This window comes from Myotis yumanensis, unplaced genomic scaffold, assembly GCF_028538775.1.
Source record: "Myotis yumanensis isolate MYYU_CA2020_CCGP unplaced genomic scaffold, mMyoYum1.0.hap1 SCAF_17, whole genome shotgun sequence".
Classification (NCBI taxonomy): domain Eukaryota; kingdom Metazoa; phylum Chordata; class Mammalia; order Chiroptera; family Vespertilionidae; genus Myotis; species Myotis yumanensis.
In genome coordinates this window covers 11,591,705-11,615,884 of record NW_027223768.1, presented here as the reverse complement: position 1 = coordinate 11,615,884, position 24,180 = coordinate 11,591,705, and the positions used below count along the sequence as shown (strand labels likewise).

The 24,180-nt window shown below is 38.1% G+C and overlaps 1 protein-coding gene across 5 annotated transcripts in view; it reads right to left on the bottom strand.

Annotated features, from left to right (window-relative positions):
* Nucleotides 1–24,180, bottom strand: part of SPAG17 (sperm associated antigen 17) — a 132,543-nt gene that overhangs the window by 108,061 nt on the left and 302 nt on the right. For all 5 annotated transcript variants that reach the window (XM_070396525.1, XM_070396526.1, XM_070396528.1 and 2 more), the window contains exons 2-3: nucleotides 7,369–7,509; nucleotides 6,710–6,793 (exon numbers count right to left, since the gene is read on the bottom strand). In XM_070396525.1, coding sequence (XP_070252626.1) covers nucleotides 6,710–6,793; nucleotides 7,369–7,509 — 225 coding nt within the window. The remainder of the gene's footprint in view (nucleotides 1–6,709; nucleotides 6,794–7,368; nucleotides 7,510–24,180) is intronic.

Here is a 24,180-nt window from a genome sequence, read left to right as displayed (position 1 = left end):
CCCTATAGATCTGGCCTCAACCCACCTCTCTCTTCTCACTCTTTTTTTTTTTCCAGGTACAGTGGGCTTTTTCATTCTTCTAAGAATGAATCTTCCCCTTCTTGCCTCAGATTCTCTGCACATGCCGTTTCCTCTGCCTGAATATTTTCCCTACCCTTTAGCTGGCTCTCTTTGTTATCAGTTTATTTCCAACACATTTTTTCTTGTGATTCTCCCTGACTTAAAACAATTATCTCAATTCCTAATTTTATATATTTTTTCATATTTAATTTTTGCTTAAAGCCTGCCTTCCTCATTCAAGTGTAAATTCTGTGACAGCAAGGAATCTGTTTCATTCCCCAAGATAAACTGAACCATAGATTTGGTGTATAATAGGCACTCAAATATTTGTGGGATGTATACAAATAAAGCATTTCCTAAACCTTAGTGATTATCACTTGATGATTTAGCCAAAGCTATATAACACCTGTACTACAAACCTAATATTTTTCTCTAAACTGATTGCAAACCAAGTTTAATTTAATTTTTTTTAAGTCTTTATTGTTGTAAGATGAAAAAGTGGAGACTGGTTAGTTGCCCAACAATGTGAATATATTTAGCACTACTAACTATACTTAGAAATACTTAAGATGGTAAATTTTATGCATGTATTTTTACCACAATAAAAATACCCTGGTCATAGATGTTTCTAGTTCTTTCATGCTTCCATGAAAAACTCCAACATTCACCATGACTCAGTAGAATTTTTAAAATACTATTATTATTTCAATATTATTTAATTACTAATATTATTATTAATTATAGGTAAACTTAACTGGACACTTACTCTATGCCAGGTAGTAGGCTAAGTATTTCGTATTTATTATCTCATTTAGACATCACTACAGCTTCATGAGGTAGGTACTATCAACAATGCTGACTTAACAAAGAGCAAACTGACATACAGTGGAGTTATGTAACTTATCGGAGATTCCATAGCGAGGAAGTAGTCAAGAGTTAGAACCCAGGCAGTCTGCTTTGGATCAGAGCATCTCACCACCGGCTTCTAACCTGATGGCTGCTATTCATTAGCTGAACCTTGCTCCATTCCTGTCTCTGCTTTTTGAAAACAGAACTCCAAGTTTCAGATCTGAGAAACAAACATTTGAGCTCCGAGCCCTGGGAGCCCATTCCGAAAGCAATAGAGCCCTGACCTTCTGCCTCTCAGTTATGAGCCTGGACTTGACCTTCTCTGCTGGGCTGCTCTGTCCTCCTCCTTCCATGGAGGCTCAGGACATTAACACATTGTACTGCTCTTTTCCCCATCTCGACAAAATTCATTCGGTTGCCATCCTTGCTAACTAACCCTTTATAACTCTTTCTACCCCTCTGATTTCTCATCTTCCCTTCTTTGGGTGAGAAATGCTCCCAAAGCCCATATTTTGGCACAATAACCCTAGGTTGTTTTTATAGTCCCAACGTAGTACTTCTTTGTAATAGCTCAATATTCCTAAATTTTGTTCCAAGTCATTATTTTACATTTATAAATATCAGATTGTATTAATTGGTTCCAGCTTTAAAAATGTTCCTTCAGAGGTTATTTTCTGCTATTTTGATAGCGGTTTCTAATCCTGGAGCACCGAGGCCCTGAAGTGGGCCATGTTCTGCAAGCATCCCTGAAGGGCTGGTGTGGAACGAAAAAGATATACAGATCCTGGGCCTCGCTGTACCCTTTGAAGACTATACTGGCCATAATAGCTTCAAAGAATTTCAACAAGTTCCTAAGACATGACCTTCCCTTTCCGAAAACCACGTTGGCCAGGCTTGCCTTAATCAAGCTGTGCTTTTCTAAGCATCCTTTGACTTGATCTCCTGCAGCAGTTTTTAATACTTTCCCCACAAGTGAAGTTAAACTAACTGGCCTGTAATTTCCTGGTGTGTCCCTAAGCTCTATGAAATAACGGCATTAGGTTGGCTACCTTCCAATTCTTCCTGAATTTTGTTTTGTTTTGTTTTAAAATGCAGGATTGAAAAGGCCGGAGAATGCTTCCTGTCTCCCTTTTCCTTCATTTCTTCCATGACATACTGCTCCTTCTGTTCCCAGTAGATCTGCCATTTTAATAACTTCAAACCTCTTAAATGTTTTCACATATTATTTGTTCCTATCTCTGAAGCATGAGTTTCCCATTTTTCATTTTGACAAGGGCCACCCCCCAAAAAAATAAGGGCTTGAAATTTTATTGAGTGGACTGTTAATTTGAGGCACTGTTTAAGAAATAAGTTTTATATTAGGAATCTGGAAAAGGGTGCCAATCAGATTATAATAGATTCTGTACTCGTACTTGTGAGTTATTATGTATACATGTTAGGGGAAAGAGCTGAGAAACATGTTATACACCCTTGAAGAAGGATCAAATATGAAATTATTACATAGGGGGATACTAATTCAATGTAATAGCAAAGTATATTAAAAATGTGGTGAAACTAATTAGATCTGACGATGTAAAATTTGCATGCTATATTTTTAACTGCATATGGTCCATTATTCTCAAATCTAGTAACAGAAAATCTTTCCATATTTAATGATCTCCCAGTAGAAAGAGCCATAGAAATATCTTAATTAAAATACATCAGTTAAAACATAAGGTTTTATTTTTTTATTGATAGATATAAAGAGGAAAATTATTTGCATATTTGTAAAATTGCATTATATCATTAATCTTTACGATTGTCCAAGTCCTTTACTGTACAAAATTGACTATTTTTTTAAACAAGTGAGCCACCAACTAGGGCATAAAAATCTTTATTTTTATAGACCGTTTTTGTTTCAGCAGGCTTTTGGTGTTTTGTTTCTGTGGTAACCTAATTTATCTTTTCTGAATAAGTCACAGACAAGCACAAAAACCACAGTCCATGTGTGGATGGAGGCCTTCCACGTAGGGAGGTGCAATGATCACCATCATGAAATAAAGGAAACTATGGAGTGGAATCTAAAACTTTTAAGAAAGTAATCTTTGATTTCAGGAATGAGTATACGTGCAAATGAACAGGTCAGATTCTCTATGTGGGCCGTAAAACATATACGGACAGACAGATATTTGTGTATACTCAAAAAATAAATTTAAGCTCCAGGAATGAATCTTAAAGCATAGATTTTTCCCACTGTTTAAAATGTTTTCTCATAGCTTTCCATCTTTAGGATTTTAAAGCTATAATTAAAATAGGCATAGGATTACCTCTCCTAGTTAGTATATATTGTACCATGTTAACTACAAATTTAGTATGTATTATCAGTCTTCTCCCACTCCTATGTCTTAGCTTGAACTGTTCCCCCTTTTATAGAATGTCCTCTGCCACATTGGAATTCCAAGACCTACCCACCCAAGGGTGAACAGCTCTGAGCCCAGTGAAAGGGTATTGGGTTTGTGGGAAAATGGCAAAGCTTGAGGCAATGAATTTAACTACAATTAAATCCAAATTCTTCAGTTTTCTAATTAGTAGACTTACTACATTCTCTTTGCGTTCATTTCCCTATATGTAAAATGAGGTTATTTATATTTTCTTTTAGAATTGTGATATGGATTAATTTGGATAATATACTTAAAAGATAAAAATTATCAGGACCCCTTTCCTTGTCCTCCCAATACCATCTTCTCCACAAAACTCTCCCAACCCTAGCTAATAGCAATCTCATTTTCCTTGGAATGCCCATAACACTTCATCTGTTCCTCATGGACTTGACTATTTTCTGCATTGAGTTATTCACTCATTTAACAAACATTGGTTGAATACCTACTATGTGTCAGGCTTATATTTTTTTTCCTTTTATTTCTTTTTAACTAGTTCTTAAGCTTCTGAGGTCAGAGTCTTTATAATATTCATATTCCCTCCTCCATTATCCAGATAGCGTTTGACACTAGTGCTTGAATAAGAATATACTTGTTTCATATTTGGTACAATATCACTGTTGGGTAAAACTGGTCACTATATAATACAGGAAATATCTGTATTCATTTTCATAGGTGTCCACATCCTCAAAAAGGATTACATGTTAGAATTTGTAGTTATGTGTAATGCCAGTGCATGAGATCATCAATGTCTCCATCATTGTTAAATAATAATATAATAAATAAATAGCTAACATTACTGAGACTAAAAAAGATTATTCTCTTCCTATTCCCACATGAGTCCTTGAAGTAGCTCTTGCAAGAGCAAAACACAATTTCCAAAAAGCGAAGGTGAATGAACAAATGGGCTATAGTTATTATGCATGTCTCTGTGGAATTACATTAGCACAGATGTAAGCAGGTTTTCAAAAAACTGAGATTTATAAATAAAGACTCTCATATATACAATATCATGGCTAGATGCAATTCTAAAGTTTCAGGGGAAATTACACAATTTCAGAAATGAGGCGGAGTGTACACAACACCAAGCCATCCAAACGAAAGCTTGAGCACATCATTCAGGAATGTGGTCTTTGCAGGCCCAGACATTCCAAGTGGTTATTGGAAATATGTAATGTGGTTCTGACACTATTTTACTACTTGTGGATGAACTGTACCATAATGAAGTTTCACTTTAATTTGCTGCTCCTCCTAATTGACCACAAGCTAGGAAACCAGAAAGCCAAATTGATTAGAACTGTGTTTAAAGTAAGAATGACTAGGCTCTGATTTAAGGCCAATGAGAATATCCTACAAGTAGAGTAAATGGAATGGAAGTGCATGGCTTTATGATATCTATTTTGAGGTCTCGCTAAAAAAACGCAGGTCTAAGAGGAAATAACACTGTGACTTTCCCATGCAACATAAGCAATTTTGTAAGAGTAGCTATTCTTTCACATTGCAGTTTCCCTTGAGAAGGAAAAGATAAGACTCCCTACACTGGCTCCTGAAGAGTTCACCTGTGGCAAGGGGTTCACTTGCTATAGACCATGCAGGACATTCAGCAGAAATAGACTCAGGATCAGACTGTCCACATGCCCTGAAAGCCCAGAGATCTCAGAAGAATTTAGCTTCTGGGCCTCTTTCATGGTCGCCACTCACAGCTACCTCAGGGCTCTCAGTAGGCATCACCCACAGCTTTTTAATTCACTTGGGATGAAGTACCAGGCGACAGAGTTCCTGATCAGGTCCTGAGTGTGGAGGGACTGAGATGGAAATGGGCCCCTCTGCTCCACATGTGCATTCTGTCCTTGGCTAACCTGACCAAGAGCCTGAATTTGTTTTTGTTCTTTATCCATTTTTGCTATAGTCACTGATATCAATGCTCATCTGCTGCACCCAAGGTTCAGTCTCTGTGGTGCTGCTCATCCGGCTTCCCTTTTCTTCTGCAACCATTAAAAAAAGGGTAGGTGAGAGGGTATGGGAGGCTGATTGCCCAAAAGCTCCACTGGAGGAATGTGGTAGAGCCAGATGTTAAATGGACCTCCCTGAGTGAAGCATACACATCCAAGAGTCACGGCATATATTGGAGAGAAATGGCTTTTCAACTGAACTCTGAATTTGTGACACTGTGTGATCCCGCATCCCAGTCCAATGGCTATCCAGATTAGACTTCAAAACTGGCCTGTATCATCTCTCTGATTTTTACTGAGCATTTTTGAAGAAGGAAGAGTCCTTTGGGGAGCTCCTTGATCCCAGGGTCAAGAACTGGACATGGGTTTCTATAGCTACTTCAGAAGAAAATTTCTAATGATTTAAATCTAGGTATCACTTAATGTCCCAACTAGAGCATACACACTCAGAACATCATAACAAAAGATAGTAAGTATATGTTATTTAACGCTAACAGCACAGAGTTTTCCCATGATAATGTGGCAGGAGTCAAAATATAAAATCCATGGTATTGTCAACCACATATAAACCCAACGAAACTTGTTCAGATAGCACTCAGGCAATGCTACAGAGGCCTTTATGAAATCATCCAAGACCTAAGACACATAAAAATTTTACTAGTCATCACAAACAAGTTTGTCTTATAAAGATCCAAAAATCCTTGTGTTTTAGTCTACAGAGCCATAAAACAGTGCCTGATAAATTTTAAGTGATATTCTAATTAATCGCTGGATTTTTATAGTTTCTTGTGAGCTGTAAGTTAGTTATTAACAAGGAAAAGTGAAAGGAAACCCTCTTGTACTGAGTATGAGTTCTAAGTCCTTTGCACAAACCCACTAGTCAGCCAAGCCAGGTTTTGGTGTTAAGCATCTGCTAGAAATGGAATGCACCATTAATCTGAAGATTATTGTCATTTTCACATTGATTAAAAAGTAGGATGTAGAATGTGCACAAAGTTCACAAACTGATAGAAAATCATTCGAGGTGGCTCTGTCCTGTGCAGGAAACATTTTGGGGGACATTTCTACATTATGTCTTTGGTGAAATGAATACTTTTTCATATACTAATAATATGACCCCCTTAAATAATATCACATATTCAATAATTACCATGAGAAAGTATAACCAGACACTCTTGCATATAAAAATTTCTGATTTATATTCTTCAGTTGGATGCAGTGATGGTGTAGACAATCTGGGACAATTTTATTCCTAGAGAGGAATTTAGTTAAAAGGACGGCAGATTTTTTAAGTGCCCACCACCAAGAACAAACAGCTCCAATGAGAAACAGGGATTTGTTTTCATAGAATGAATTAAAGTGACTAAAAGATTATTATTTCAATTCTCATTTTCTAAAATAAAAATATCTTCAATAAGTATGTCTACCTACCTCATAATATAAGGGAAAGCTAATGCCTGCAGGTTGCTTTGACTTTTTAGGTGTGGTTCCAAATAGTACATTTGCTTCTTCAATCTGTAAGAAAATTAAAATTCATCTATGGTGAGAAAGGCATACATAAAGAACAATTACATAGATATATGTGACTTTCAAACACCTAGGTGGCTTGAGGGGTTGGGAATCTAGCAAGGAAGAGCTATTCATGGACAAGGTGAAGTATTTATAGTCACTGTGGTCAGCGCTCAGTGACTGTATGAGTATGTGCCATCTGACAAGACTATGCTATTGGGCCCCTCTGACAGCTATGAGTCTCTGTAGACTTCAATCTTTCTAGTTAGACTTCCTGGAACATTACATAGTTTTGTCTTTTATTTTATTGAACTTTCATTAAATAATTCCTCATATAACGTAGCAGGAGCCAGGTAAGGCCTCAGAAATTTTTGTTGAATGGATGAATGTTGAATGACCAATATTCATGGACAAAAGATAATTACTTCAGATGAAACAATTCAAATTATTCTAGCTAAGTGTTTAAAATAATCCACAAAAATTTACCAAATAGCCCAAGAATATGACAGTTTTATTTATTTTATTATTTTATCCTACTATTTTAAGAAAAAATATCTTCGAGGGAGTGGGAAGGACAGTACCTGCTGGAGAATGTCTTGCCATGATATTATACTGAAGAGTCTTCGCTGAGGGACCTGGACAGCAAGGGTGAGGGCTCGAATGAGAAGATCATCCTCAACCTGGTTTCCAACAACAAAAGCGACGGAGCCCTTCCAATCTTTCTGTTACAAAACCAAAAGAATTAGGCTCTCAATACTCCTGGCTGGGTATTTGTGTGTCAATGGCTTCTACTGAAAAATAGAATAATATTTCCATAAATCTTACAGGGTGGTGGGGGTGGAGGAGGGGGACGGGTGGGAAGAGATCAACTAATGAATATATTTGCATACTAGAGGTCCGATGCATGAAATTTGTGCAAGGGGCTCGGCCCTTGCAGCCCCTCACAGCCCCGGCCGGCCCTGGAAGCTCTGGCTTGGTCCGGAAAGTCATCTGGAACGTCGTCCAGAAGAATGTCTGGACGGTTGTTCTGCTGTTTGGTCTAATTAGCATATTAGCTCTTTATTATATAGGATTATATAGGATATGCATAGCCCATGGACAGACAATAGTGCGGGAAAGGCCTGGGGTAGGGTATGAGAGCAGGGTGGAAGAGGCCAATGGTGGGAAAAAGGGAACATCTGTAATACTTTCAACAATAAAAATAAATTTACAAATAAAACAGTTGACTTTATGCAGCTTATGTGGGTTCCTGATTCAAGTAGCCGCCAGGCGGCAGTATTGTGCCAAATTTCATGCCACTTGACAAAAATACAATTTTCTTGAGAAAGTAGGTCTTTTATTTTAAGGAAGACAACTTTTAAAAATGACACACTTTCACCAGAATGCTATCCAAAACCAATTTGGTGTTGGAAAGCATTAGGTTCATATGTTACAAAATATACATTAAGATATAATCGCAAGTGCCAAAAACTTTATTTTGTCGCTGATAGAATCCTAAGATTCTAAATAATTCTAGGAACATAGTAGGAGCTCAAGAAATATTTGTTGAATATTGGATAATATTGAATTTGTTGCCAAGTGGACTTTTATATGAGGTAAAAATGCAATCTCTGAAGCATTTGTAAAATACAGAACTAGAACCCATCTTTTTCTCCTAATCTAAAATAAGAATCCCATTGTTAATTCATGAGTTCTTTCCACTCCCAATAAATAGGCTAAAATATTATACTGGGACATGAATTTTTGCATTAAATGATTGAAAGCAATTTTACTAAAGACAAAATTCTTATTCAGTAATCCCTTTCTCTCTATTATAATTTCTATGGGGAAGAAGCAATTCTCTGGAGGAGATTAAGAATAGAATTTACTGAAATACCCTGCTGTGCTGAGGGAAGAACCAACATGCAAATCAGGCTCTAACAGTCTTATGGGGAGATGGATCAAGTAGACAGGATATAGACATCAGGAAAGAGAGAATAATAAGGAAGGGCACTATAGCTATGTGCACTCTCTAGGCCTTAGTTTCCCCATTTATAAAACAAAGAAGGTGCCATTTATAAAATAAAGGGGTTGGGCATGTCCATATTCATTTCTCTCTAGCTCCACTCTAGAGTTTTGATTCAAACAGAGTGTAACTCCCCCTTGCTGAATTCCAAAACAATGTCTAAGATGATTTGAAAAGATTTTACACAACTTAAATGAAATGCATTAATTGTATGTGGTTCTCTCTGGCTTCTCTCCACCTCTTTATCAGGGTAATGACAGAACGAGGGTACAGGTGGGAGAAAGGATCTTAGTGCAAATTCTTCCTTACCATCAAACAGTGATTATCATTAAACTCTCTTACTTCTCTCCATGGAAACTTCCTAACAATACTCACCCAATTTTCAATGCTACCACCAAAATAAAAACTACACATAAGAGCACAAAAATGTGTATTTTACCTGCAAAGAGCATGTGTGTCGGTGTGCCTGCATGTGGGTGAGGCTCTGTATTCCCTCTGTCATATTGAGTTTAAAACCTGCTTTTTTGCTGTTTGCTAATTTGCCCTGGGAAGACTGAGCATTTGCTTTTTAAATATTCTTATTCAGAAAAGCAGGTATGATATTCATTATGCATGCTTTAGAAAAAAATTCCATTATCACAAATGAACTTCCTTTTAGACACCTTTCTTTTCTCTTGTCTGTCTCTCAGTCAAATATGCAACTATAATCATCATTAAAGGAGGAAAATATCTCTCATTCTTATGATAAAGTCCATATGGCTCTTGAACAGGCAATCCCATTAATTTCCTAGAAGTCACACTTTCCATCTCTGAAGATTTTAATGACCATTTCTATCCCTAGTCCCACTCCCACTGTAAATGTTCTTGCCAATATTTGAATGTCAGTGGTGACAAGAAAGGGCTGCCTCTCAGTTCTTTTGGAGATAATTCAGAAGAGGGCATTGTAGTTCAGCGTCCACCCCTCAGTATCTGGCATTGAAGGCAGGTGTTCGCTATTTCAGACCAGAAAAAGAGAAGGGAGGAGGAAGGAACTAACAACTATTGAAAAATGTCATGTGCCAGGCATATGTTATCTCATTAAATCCCTAAGTAATCTCTTTAAATAGGTGCATTAATACTTTATAGATGGGCAAAACAGAGGCCCTACGAAGTTAAAAATCTTGTTAAAGGTCATTTTGGCAAAAAACCACATGGAGACCACATACTGGCTTGTAATTTTGTGATCATTTCAGAACAATTTTGAGAGCAAGCCTTTGGGGTCAGAATGCCTTTCTATAATCCTTAAATTGCACCTAATGGCTACTTTAGCCACAGTAACCATAATAGATGAAGATTTATATCACATACCGAGGTGCATAAAACCTTCAAAAATAGATTATTAAATCTTTTAAACACCATAAGATTGCTCTTTTATAAATGACAGTTTTACCAAGACTCAAAGAGGTTAAGAAAATTTCCCGAGGTTCCTTCTCTCGAAGCCCAGTGGTCTTGTTACTTTGCTGGAGAACACATCTGAACACAAGACCTGCTCCTCTGAGTCACAGCACTGTACTGAAACTTCTGGGACCCCTGGGGTCACCTTGAGGCAGTTCACCTGGGCCAGAGCCAGGCCACATCTCTCCACTAGAAGGGATCTAAGAGTTCTGCTAAGGCTCAGTTTCCCCTCTGCACTCTCTCACCCACCAAACTCCTGCTCCCGAAATTAGAGCTGTTTGGCTAAACAGGACTCCCAGAGGACTTGGTTGGAGTGCTGACTTCGTGTTAACCACATCGCCCGAATGGACTGACCAGACAGAAACAATGCAAACCCGGATTGTCTGTGAAGGATGCACTCACTGGCAAGCTGCACTAGGGGGCAGCGAGATGCCAGGAAATGCACAACATTCCACTAACCAAGAGCAAATTGTTTCCTGGGTCTAATTAAATGTTGCTCTGCAAATTTAATTTCTGAATCTTTCTCTTGGTAGTTTAGGATAAATGTAGAGTCCAAGTCTCTACTAACTGGCAGCAGTTTTAGAAATAGGAAAATATTTGTAAAAAAATCAAACACCAAGTAGACATGGCAAAATACTATTAAAAACACCCCTCCACTTGTATCCCACCAACACGCAGTTAAGCAAAAGCCTTACATTTGAGTTCACCAGGCAGCAAGAGAAATTTAGTCTAGAGGCTGACCCTGGGGGAGGAAAGAAAGCAGGGTGCGGACAACCTGATTCATCACACGAGAGTCCCGCAGTGCTCCTACCTGTGGGCGAGTTTGTTTAAGAAAGTTCAAAAAGTTTGGGTTGTAATTAGTAGCATAAGCCTAGAGAAAGAAAACATTAATCATTTTAGGAAAACTTCCCTGGATGTATCCAGTGGTGAAGGAAGAGGGCTTTAGTCGGGCACACCTCAGACACCTCAGGAAGTCGGGCTGGCTCTCGCTGCCAGGAGGCATCTACTGTACATGTTATTGCTGAGTCTTGCCCTCTCGTAGTTATTGATAAAGTCATTCAAAGGATGGAATGAAGTCATGTATGGACACAATCCATTACCTTTTATTTACTTTACCAGTCTCACCTAATTTGAAGCCTGGCAGGAGGGCGTCTGAACCCAAACACTTACATACTGGTCTCCTAAGGCAAGAAAGCAGTCATGGAAATGCAGACAACCTGGCTGTCTCATATAAGCCCACTGTCCCAGAGACATAGCATAGATTGATAACTATTTTTCTTTCATATATTGTAAATTCTCCATATTTAATTTAGGCATTCCTACATTCTAATATAATTACAACAACCCTATCAAAAGCAAGTGAACAGTAGCTTTGGTGTGACAGGATGGAGATTGCTTCCTTCTATTAGCACAAACATCAACAGGTACTGGGAAGGCAACTGGAGGCCAGCACGCTCTCCTCTGCTGCCTTGGCCCTGAAAGACCCGGGATGGGAGCCCCACAGTCCTCTATTCAGGACTCCCCTGAGCCCAACGAGCTGACCAATAGTGGTCAGCACCTGTGTTTGGAGAAGATTTGTGTAAGAGCCTCAAGAAAAATCAATGCAATGAAGAAGTCATGCTTTGTTAAGAGTTGTTTAAAACTGTGCAGATATGCAAACGTGTACTTTATTGCAATACTCTGCTGAAAGGATAGCCCTTTTGTTAAGTAGATGTGCTGCCAAATGGACAGGGGATTTGTGAACGTCTTTCTCATACTGGGTTTTTCCTTCAAAAGGAGTCTTGGATCTCCATAAGCAAAGGAGTGTTAGTATGGGCTGTTGGCCAGCAAAAGAAATATTTTTATTACATATAACTGGCTGCTGCTATAATTGCATTTGTTAAAAAGGAATTCTAACTGTAAAATAAGTTGGAAATATAGGTTAAAAGCGTTATCCTATATGTTATCCTATATAATAAAACCCTAATATGCAAATCAACAGAATGGTGGAACGACTGGTCGCTATGACGCATACTGACCACCAGGGGGAAGAAGCTCATCACAGGAGCTGCCCCCTGGTGGTCAGTCAATTTGTAAAATACTTTTCTCTTTGGTAACACTATTGTTAACTGATATATTTCTAAAATACTTTAGGTCCTTCGAAGAGGGGCAAAAATCATGAACATGGGATTTTTATTTAAAATTCTACAGGTATATAATTTTTGGAGCTCTGGGAGAGAATGTGACAGTGTGGCACCTGGTGCAGGTCTGTCAGAGAAATCAACCCATCACCAACATGAAAGGACATTGATTAGAGCCAAAAAGAAGTGCAGAGCTGACAAAGGAGAAAGCGAACTCTGAGGAGCCACACAGAGGACTGGGCATCAGATGAATTTTCATTAGAAATAGGACCTGTTTACTTGGCTTCAAAGTATTAAAAAGTGGATCAGATATTTGGTACTTGGATTGTGAATATTAATCTGATTAATTTTATGGGCCTAGATATAAAATACAGATGTTAGGTAGGGCTAGTTCTTAAAAACAAAAGCAAAGTGATTGAAGTTATTTTTGGTAGAGAGCCTTAGAGCACCCCTCTCTCATATAAGTGGGCCCCCTGGCCTGCTGCTTGCTATGTTCTGACTCCCCTAAAACCCCTTACAGGACTTTCCAGAATCCAGATCCTCTTTCTCCTGGGTAGAATAAAATTTACCCTCATCCCCTCCTATTCAGCTCAGGGCCTTAATAGTTGATTTTGGTAACTGGATAAATAACTATCCCCAAAAGTTTTAGTGAAGAGAAAAATAAAAACTTTTAAAATTATTATTTCTCTCTATGCTATCTGCATTTTCTAAAAGGGATCCCAGTGATTCCTGGACTAACTCAAAGGGTTGTTCTGTAAATGACACTTTAGGCAGGGGGCTGGAGCAGTGGAAAGGGCTCCCCTAGAATCCTCCCATCTAGACAACTTCCAGTTTCCCCATGTGCCTGACATAGAGTAGCATTCAATAAATGTGTCTTGAACTTAGCAGCCAAAACCACACATTACAGAGAATTTTTACACATGTTTAGTATGGGAACGCCAACTAAGTATGTGGCATTTTATCAGCTACATTCAGAACTTTGAAAGGAACCATGTCTCTGAATCACCAAGCATTTCAATTAAAGAAAGAGTGTATTCCTTGGATGCTTACTAGTAGACAACACTTCAATGTCTTATATTCACTGAGGAGAACTCAGCAGTCTCAAAGCATCTTTACTGTGCATGTACACACCACTGGCTTTTTTTCCTTGTCCTCATAAATACTAAACGTGATCCCTTATTAAAAGTACTGAAGTTCTTGTGTAAAGATGCAGAACTCTGAAGTGATATAAAAGTCTGCCACTTAGTTTCTTAGCCAAATGACCTTGGGGCTACCGTTGTGACTCAGTTTTGTCATTTATAAAAGTGGATGTAATAATACAACCATCCAAAGGTGGCTGAAAGGCATCTAGATTAATTTTGTATTGAAAGCTTTATGCAAAGGTGAAATAGTAACATATGCAAAAATATTCTAATTTCCCTTAGAAAATTCTGCAAAATGGGTTAAAGAGGTGATTACTTCTGTAATTTTGAATTTGGATATGTCCTGAAGATCTTCTGTGGACAAGTTAATCTCTAAGTTAGGCTCTTTGTTTTTCTTTCGTGTTTCAGAATCCTTGGCCCATCCCACCAACCCAGCACATGAGCCTAATTCTGTTTGCTCCATGCATCAGAGAGTTTTAAGACAGCTATTAAAACACCACATGGAAAAGCTTTGTAGGGAATTCTACTCCACAGAGAAACCACAGAAACCACTACACACCTTAACTATCTCCCCACCCCCACGAGCTGGCTAAAATTATGGGCTCCATTATGTTAGTGCAATCCAACCAGTTTTATTGCTCGGAGCAAAATCTGAGGTCCAAAATGAACTTCAGAACATAAACAGTAAGGCAAACCTCAAAAGGAAACAAGCTTCTTTGGGTTTTCAAACAAATATTACATATCAGAGACATTTTTCCAACAGAGAAGATCAAGCAAAGCCAAGAGGAGTCCTGCTAATTGCTACACAAATGTAAAATTGGAATCAGGGACTCACCCAAAAAAAAGATCTCTTTTCATCATCAGATATTAAAGGCTAAACACTTTCATCAACTCCTTCCTCAGACATGGGACCTTCTTGTGCCTTCCTCCAGTCTCCAAGTGTTGAGTTACTATCTTCCACATGAAAATTAAGATACATTTTCAAGATTTAATATTATCTTAATATGACTAAGGGAGTTTGAAAGTAAGCAAAGTTACTTCAAAATAACTGCCTTAAAAGACCTTTTCCTGTGCAGGCTACTTAATATCAGTCGCTCTGACTGGCCCATCAAGGGAGTTAGGATGTGCTGCCTCCAGAGCTGGTTCTGTGTAGCGATGCTGACCTTTCCAGCTGCTCCAAGAAGGCAAGAGGCGGTGAGAACTGTCTCTGAATGAGGATGTTAGAATAAGACCCCCATTGACAAGTGAAGGGTAAAAAGTATTGATCTATATCAATCACTCCTAGCAGGAGGGCTGATTAGAGTGTGGGTGGGTGGATGAGGCAGTTCCTGAGATGCTTTTCCTAGAATGCTTGTGATTTTCTTCAGACTTCCTCTGAGCTGTCATAACTTTAGGGAAGGATTTCTTAGGAGGCAGAAAGAAGATGAGATGGAGGAAAGCCAGGAGGGAAGGTGTCTCTGTAGCTGAGGGAGTGGTGTACGTCGTCAAAGCAGTGAGAAGGTAACCAGTGACCTTAGCAAGCCCAGTTCCATGTGAGTGAAACTTCTTCCTGCTCATTCCTTCACTCCTGCAATCCTGTCCACCCTCATAATTCACACATCTCCTTTACAATATGAACCTCATTTAAGAACCATGTGACCAAATATTCCAAGTTAATGATTATGATAAATTTCAAGCCATAGATCTGGCTATGGTTATTATTTTTTTCCAATTACTCAGGTACATGGAGTCTATTTATTGGTTACATCAGGGCAGTAATTCATTGTAATTATTCTTCTCCTACTGATTCCCTAATACAGTCCTTACAATAGCTCTTTCAGTGGTGCAGTGAATAGAGCACTGGATTTAGTATCAGAAAACCTGATTATTAGTCCTGATTCCAACCACATGGAGTTGGGAAAACACTCAAGTACTCAGCATCTGGACCTTAGCAAAATAATTCAGCAGAGTCATTCATTCGCTCACCCAATATTAACTGAGGAGTTACTATGTTCCAGACATTGAAATGGTCTTAGAAATAGAATGCATATGCATAAGTCAGAATCACTATCCTTAGGAGCTCCAGTGGCGCAATCGGTTAGCGCGCGGTACTTATACAGAATCACTATCCTTAAACAGCATCAGCTTGGGGAAGAAAATACAGAAATAAAGGTGAAAACAGATTACAGGTAAAAGTACTTCATAGCTACAAAGCCAAGTATCCATTTCTATTATTATATTATTTGCCCTAATTTATTCACTAAGAAGTAATGTTTGCTATTTGGGAATCTATGTTGTATGTATTACCCTAGAAATGGAGAAAGCAAAGATGAATAAGATAAGAGCAATGAAAGGAAATGAACTAAATCTGTATATCTCACTCACCATGGACAGACTTCAAAACATAAGACTGAATTAAAAAAGACAAGTTGCAGAATTTATAAGTTTAATCATGGAACCATTTGTGTAAATTTTAGAAATCATACAGTAAACAATACTATGTATTATTCATGAATAGAGACTAACAGATACATAGGCAGAGAGGATACACATGAAATTCATGATAGTGTTTGCATCTGGGAAGGGAGAGAAAATGAATGGAACGCAGAATGGGGGTAGGGACAAAGTGCTTTTTAATTGTTTACAGTGTTTATTTAATAAAATAATTAGCAATTTTCAATCTTTAATGATGGCACACATGTGCTTGTTGTTATCGTTTGTGCTTTTCTGCATTTAAAAAAGTAATGGAAAGAAGTCTCTGCTCTCAAGACCCACAGTCCAGTAGGGGAAAGAGATGTATGAATAGTTATAATGTAAGGTGATAGGCATTTGGCTAGACCTCATCTCTCCCTGTATCCTAGAAAAAGTCTCATGGCAGATGCCACCTGAAGAACAGTGGAAGGAGTCCTCTGTCTGCTACTATCCAGTTTCTGTCTACACAGTGGCTTGAGTTGCATCTCAGAAGAGCAAGGCTTTCTTGCTTAGGTTTCCTCCCCCTTTTACATTTTCATCTCAATACATTCTCCCCCAATCTTAAGAACCAGCTCTTCTCTCTAGGGCTTTTGTACTAGAGAAAATGATCCACTTTCCTTTGACCTCTTTTACCACTTTGTCCCTTCAATTCTCCCATCTCTCCTGCTCCAGTTTTCAATCCCTTCCTCCCCTCCCCTCTCTATCCTCTTTCACACATAACATAGCTATCTGCACTAAGTCCAAGTCTCCCCCTAACCATTTCTCACCCCTGGGTGAAGGCAAAAAGAAGGAAGGTTAGAAGAGTATTTGTGTTAGATTATGGGAGGTGAAAAGATGAAACTAAAATAGAGAGGGAGAAGTAATAGGAATCCCTGGCCAATCTGATATTAGCAGAGAAGGTACAAGGATGATTTCTAACTTCAATGAACAGGATAGTAGGCTTTTGTTGTTTGTTTGTTTTGTTTTTATCTTTATTGTTGGGAATATTACAGATGTTCCCCCTTTTTTCCACCATGTGTTTGAAGAACATGTGTAAAATCCATATGGAAATATATAAAAGAGTAATTATTATAATAATAAATCTTTACATCAGGTTAAATAGAGTCCCACATTCTTCCATATACTTTATTTGATTTTCATGCCATTCCAAAAATATAGTAATCATACTGATTAATAATTCTAATTACTAAACAGCTCCTCCTTATTGAGTGCCTACTAGTCCTCCCTTCAGCAATGTTACCTGAGCCCCTCTATATGTCAGGTCCTGGCAATATATCAGAGAACAAAATAAATTCCTGCCCTCCTGAACTTCCCTCATATAGAGGGAAACAGACAATAATGAGATAAATGTAAAGTAGAAAGTCAGGAACCAAATCAAAGTAGGTGGACAGAGGGTGATGGTATAATTTAACTGGGTGGTCAGGGAAGGAGATACCTGAACAGAATCCTAAAGAAAGGGAGGGAGTGGCTATCTCAGGAAGGGTCATTCTGGGCAGAGGGCACAGCAAGAGCAACGGCTCTGAGGTGGCAATGTGCTTTCTGATAGATTTGAAGATCAGCAAAAAGGCCAGTGTGGTTACAAAAGACAGAGTGAAAGGGGAGTGATAGGGGATACGAGATGAAGTCAGAGTGGTTGGCAGAGGCCCACGCACACAGGGTCTTAAAAGACCTAAAAGTCTAAAGGTTATGATGGAGCATTTGGATTTTACTCTAAGTCAGATGAATTAAAAGAACCACTCCAGATGCTATATGGTGACAAGACTCTAGGGCAGCAAGAAAAGGAGAAAGAGAAGTTTCAAAGCTCATGAGCTACCTGTAGCTTAGGCAGGAAATGATGGTGGCTTGGATTAGGGGGTAACAGTACAGGTGATGCCAAGAACATAGATTTTAGAACCAATAGCATTTACTAAAAATTGATTATGGGGTGCAGAAAAGGAGGAGAACACAATGAATGCAATGTTTTTGGTACTAGTGACTTGCTGGGTGAATGGTGTCACCATTCAATGAGAAGGTGAAGACTTGGTGAAGAGCAGGTGTGAAGGGGGAATTCTGGGGTTTGGGTCTGGATGTGTGAAGTCTGAGATACTATGTGTTAGATGCCTTTAATTCCTCTTTACAATCTTTTTAATATCTGTAAGGGGAGGTATGACCACTGTCCCTGTTTTATGGCTACAAAAACGAATGCTTTGAGATTTTCTTCAATTTAAGTTCTGAGGACCAATGGATTGTGACTAATTCTGGGGCTCAAGAGAGAAAACAGGCCAGAAGGTTAAGACAGTAAATACAGCCAATGAAATTAATTCAGCAGGCCACTATGTGCCTATCACTATTAAGGTGCTGTAACCAGGAGTGAGGGAATTAAAAATATTAATCTTTTGCTACCCTCGAGGATTTGCAGAGATATAGTAGATATAACACTGAAACGGTTGGGCCACAGCTCAAACAAAGATAGTGTTAACGATAAAATCTCTGAAGTAGCTTAGGAAGGAGAAAAGTCAGTGAGGGCCAGAATGGTGTGACTTGAGCTCCTTTTTGGAAGATATAGGGGATGATTTTTAATGAGGAGGAGTTACATAGAGGTGGGAGATCTTCAGGTCAGGAAACTTCGTGGGTATAGTCAGTGTGTGTGTTAGGGATACTACAGAGAGCATTACACTGGAATAGAATGAGATAAAGATGCATGAGCAGAGAAAGGCCAAATTAGGCAGGGCTGTGAAACCAGACAGAACATCTTGGATTTTGTCTTTTGGGTAACTGGGAGCCACTGATGATTTCTATAACTAGAGCTGAAACATGGTTAACATTCACCATTTCTTACCTAACATTTTCCTCAGATGTTGCCAAACTTATATTGGCAACACATTTTACTTATATTTAATATTTTTCATTTTTAATAAAAATGATCACATGTAATATCTAGGTAGATATTTTAACATGCTAATTCCCTTTGGTTCCAAACTCATTCAAATAATACACTTTTGTCCAAAAAGAGAAATTATAATGTGAGGTTATGAAAAGTCCATTTCCCTCTTAACATTCCTCCTAGCAACTCAGTTGTTTTCATTGGCTTTTATTAAAACAACCTTTGTGTGAACTGGCAATTTGTTTTGTAAATATCAATGAAAGCATATTTCAGAAAACACAGTAATAAAAACCAACCCAATTTCAGAAATACGCTTGCTGCCAGACATCAGTCTTCAGCTCGTATTATAAGTATTTCCAGTAAGTCTTAAATACACATTAACATGAGAAATAGCTTACTGTTTAAGATCAAAAAAGTTGAAAAATCCTTCACTGCCTCTCAAAATTGTTCAAGGGTTCTGTCCAATAAAATGTATTTCCCTTTTTGATAAACTACATTTATAATGGCTCAAAGCACTTCAATTCAATTAAACATTTTTTTCATAAAAACCTGCTTAGATTCAGTTTATTATCATCCTTGTATCTATATATTCTAGAAAAGCTTTATATATATAAAATATTTTGGATATTAATATTTCAGCTACACCTATCTTGAACCCTTATCCAATTCTAAACCTTTATAGGAATTATAAGCTTTGTTCAAGAACTCCAAAGAAATTCTATTTCAAATGTGCACAACTTAGCTGTTGTCACTAAGCTACATTTAATACCAAAAAAATATTATTCCTCAACTGCAGTATAAGAAGGAGGAACTATTAACTAAGTATTTTTTAAAATTGATTTCAGAGAGGAAGGAAGAGGGAGAGAGAGATAGAAATATCAATGATGAGAACCATTGAGCAGCTGCCTCCTGCATGCCCCCCACCAGGGATCAAGCCCTCAACTGGGGCATGTGCCTTAACCAAGAATCAAACCGTGACCTCCCGGATCATAGGTCGATGTTGTTCAACCACTGAGCCATGCTGGCCACCAACTAAGTATTTTAAAGAACTTTCACTTGAATGCCTCGTAGTTGGCAGGTGAAGTGTCTGGGAGAAGTGAAATGAATCTGCACAGTTCTTTTCAGGGCACTTTCACAGTCATCTTATGTATCTGCTGGGATGAGCTTTTCATCTTCATAGCAAGCCTTTGAGGTGGATATTATTATCTCCATTGACAGAAGGAAAATAAGGCTCAAAAAAGGTAAGAAAGTTGCTCTAAGTCACCTATTATACATTTCAGAATCAGAATTCAGTATCTAGGTCTGCCAGGACTGTCTTTAGCAGCTCATTGCCTCCTTCACATGTCTGTGCTACAGTGAGGAGACTGTTTGCCTGGAGCAATTCAATTTGATGCTTAGATGAGGCCAGATTAAAGAAGATGAAGAAGCCAGGATGATTAGCTTGAGACTGCAGTGGTCATTGATAGTCTGTGAGCTGGGAGTGAGCATGGTGTGAGAAGTGTTTAGGAAAAATAAGTTGCTCATTGGTTTTATACACAGGAACAGATGTTTCTATAATGAGTATAGCTATAGGATTCATGTAAAACATCAGGAATAAAAAAATGAAGGCGTGGGGTAGAATGGGGCATGGGAACAGAGAACAGATTGCAGTGAGAAACGATAAAGGAAAAATCAAGAGGACTTAGAGGCAGACTGAATGATTCATAGATGACCTCTGACTCATAGATAAGCTTTAGTGACTGTGAGAATTATAGTGCCACATCTGGAGACTTGAAAGACAGAGGTGGTCTAAGATTTTTATGAGCCAGGTTTTGGCAGGCATGACCAGAAAATGCAGCATACCTCCAGGTAGCAGAAGAAGTCACATTTCTGAACTATTTTTAGAGATAGGAAAATAATTTTTTCCTAATCAAGACACTCACATTTTTATTTGTCCTGCTTAAATGATCTCAGAAAGAAGCCAAAAAGTTGAAATAAAAAGAAAATGCTATAGCCTGTCTCTCTTCTAAATGTTGTTTGTGAGAGACAGAGGATGACAAACAGATGGATAAAGTCTAGTTTCAGGTAAAATCAGTACACTTTCCATATTTATTTATTGGTTTTAAGCAACACTTTGATCTCAAATTTAAGTACTAATCAAATAACTTTTCATGATACATTCCCTAAATAACTTGTTCTATTCTAATAATACCTACCTCATAACACTATTTTGGGGATTTACATAAGATCAAATATGTAAAATTTTCTTTGATTGCAAGGCTTATATAAAATGCTATAATTGCATATCATAACTTAATCTTCTGTTAAGGAGGAAGGAAGGACTAGTGAGAAAATCTACTATCTGGCCCCTCATGTGCTAAATCACTACATCTTTGCACTAGACCTTGAAATACTTGGATCTTCAGTTTTATAGAAGGAGCAGGTTAGCTAGATGCCCTGGGAATCTCCACTACTGAGTATTGTGAAGAAAAGCCCTACTATGTATAGTATCAGCTTGTGTCTAAGATGTAAATATTACTACCTTTATGAAAAGAGGAAACACATTGATAATAAAAATAAAGAAATTGGGGAAAGACCTCATGAATCTCAGTAAGGACACATCAATATATTGTAATAGATTTTTCAAATATTTAAAAACATGTAGAGATTTATGTTAAAGAAGAATTGAAGGCTTAAATCAAGAAGTAGAGTGTCTAGTTCCTTAAATTGGGGATTAGGGGCCTGGCATTATCATTGTAAAATGAAATTAGTGCATTGGAACAGTGAGACTGGTAAGTGAAGGGGTGTGGATTGTCACACGCTTTCCCCCCTCCCCTCCCCCTGTTACTTTTTAATGTTTTCTGTGATGGGTCACAGTAAGGAAGTATAATTGCTATGCCAATGGTGGGTCTCACAAGTTATGGCTGCCTTTTTGGTATACATGAAAATAAGACTTCAAACTAAGAAACATGAAAAAAAATAACCATCCTCCGCTAATCTGAAAATATGAAAGTATTTAACAATTAAAATTAGCAAAATTCCAAACGAAACTCAATCTGTGTTATATCTAAATCAACCCAAACAAACTTTTGGGAAACCCTGGAATTCTGAAGAAGACATTTGGGGACAAAAGTCAATAATAAATTTTAAAAAAAGGACTTGTAGTTGGCTTCTGAATACTCTCATACTCTCTATGTTGGTATCATGCTACCACTTAACATTGTGAGATTCCTTTTCCCTATGATGACACTTAAGTTCGGACCATAACACAAAATTCCAATTGAAACATATAGTTCAGCTATTTTTATTTATTTTTAATCCTCACCTGAGAATATGTTTTTATTTATTTTAGAGAGAGTGAAAGGGAAAGAAAGAGAAACATCCTAAAACTTTATAGGAACTTTGAAAGCAGTCAACTACCTAAAGCAATCAAGCAAATGCCTAGTCAAGAAGAAACCACATTTGATAAGATAGAAAAATTTGTGATACTTCTTTAAAGTCTAGTATAACTCAATATGAACATGAGATCAAAATTACTATTGATTTGAATTATTCAATCAGTAAATTCTAAAATCTGGCTTATGGAAGACTTGGAGATAGGACCTCCTTCTTCCACCTCCCAACACACACAAACACACACACCACATACTGGAGTAGCAACTATATGAAGAGAAAATCTCTGAGAACTGAAGCAATAACATTTTTTGAGCACTAACTATGTGTGAAGCACTTTGCTAAGCCCCAGTGGGTAAGGAATTCACACATCCCCAGTCATCTTTAAACCAAATTCAGAGTCTATTACATTGGTGGTTAGGGCATGCCTCTGGGCATTGGCCTGCTGGGTTAATCTGGGAATTTTCCTCTTGGCTCAGACATGAAACCAAGATGAGAAAAAAATACGAGCTGAGGTGGAGCGCTGTTGTCATCCTCCTGCAATAAAAAAAACATGTATTCCAACAAATTGAAGGAGTTCACTCTTTGTAATTGAAACTGCATATTACTTTGAGTTCAAATTCTTTCTATTAATATATAAGATTTATTGAAATTATATTGTTTGAGCAGGAGCAAGAAGGCAGAATATTATTTCAGGTTTTCAAGCCATAAGGAAAAATAGTGCCTTTAGGTTTTCCATTCAACTAGGAAAATTATAGCTTCTTATTTGCAACACTGAAGCTAATGCAGTGTCAGCACCTCCATCACACTCCGTTGTTCGGCAGTTTATAACTCAAGCAGAAATGTTCCCTCCAGCCCAAACTTGGCCTATACAATTGCAAAGAAAAATGGGGAAAATTATGTTGGCTAGTGTTGACTTAGAAAAGCAAAAGAGAGGGTGCTTTTACAGGGTATTTTGGAAAATATCTTTGAGAACTTGAGACTATAAAGGGGAATTACTGAGTTGACACCCTTTATTCCTAAAGTTACAGAAATCACCAAAAATTACATGATGCCATGTCAGCATCAGCAGTATCTTTACTTTCATGAAAGTCTTCATCAGGTAGAATTACGTATCAAACAGAATTACTGTTTATAGAGAAAAAACACACAATTATAGTGGAAAATAAGGACAGATAGGTAGAAATTTCTCATAAGAGCCATCATTAAGTCTTTAGGTATATTTTTCCTTCAAGTATTACCTCTCTACTGAACTGTACACACACATGAAAAAATAAAAGAAACATTTTTTTCCAATTGGAAAAAATATGTTAGAATGGCAGGCTAGCATTTCCCAAATCAATCTTCCTCCTTCCAAATGTTATCTTGGACTTGGAATAAAGTTAGTGTTGAAGTGTATTTCCAGTGGCAGGTGACAAGAACTATTGGGCTGTCCAACTCACTGGAGGAGGGTGGGAGCTAGTGGGTTCTGGGATGCAGTGCAATTTCAACTCATGTGGCAGGTGGGTTAGAGATTGCCTGGTGCCTCTGCAGCATCATATGAGTCTAGCAACCAATCTCTCTTCACTCTGAGCTCCTGCAGTGCCTTCAAACTACATCCAATCTCTGATATCCTGGTACCTGGGCATCACATAAGAAAGGCATTGAGTAGAAGGCTGACTTGTACTGAATAAGTTATGTTATCTTAGGCATGGCACGAGTGAGTTTTCACCCAGCATTTATTAAAACCTTACAGTAGGCCAGGCTACAGTGACTTGACAGGATGATGTTCTCCAGGAGATGTCAGGAGGAAGTGACAGTTCATAAAGACAACTCCAGGACACCGTGGAGAGCCATCGGGGTGAAGGATCCCGGAGTGTCAGCGACACTTCTTCCCCTCCAGGCCCTGTTTGAACTCACACTGACTCCCCTCTTTTTTCCTTAACACCCACTCTGTCAAACACTCCCTGCGGATGGGACCCTGGGTTTTGCGATCAGGAAGGACCAGGCCTGGGGAGAGGTACCAG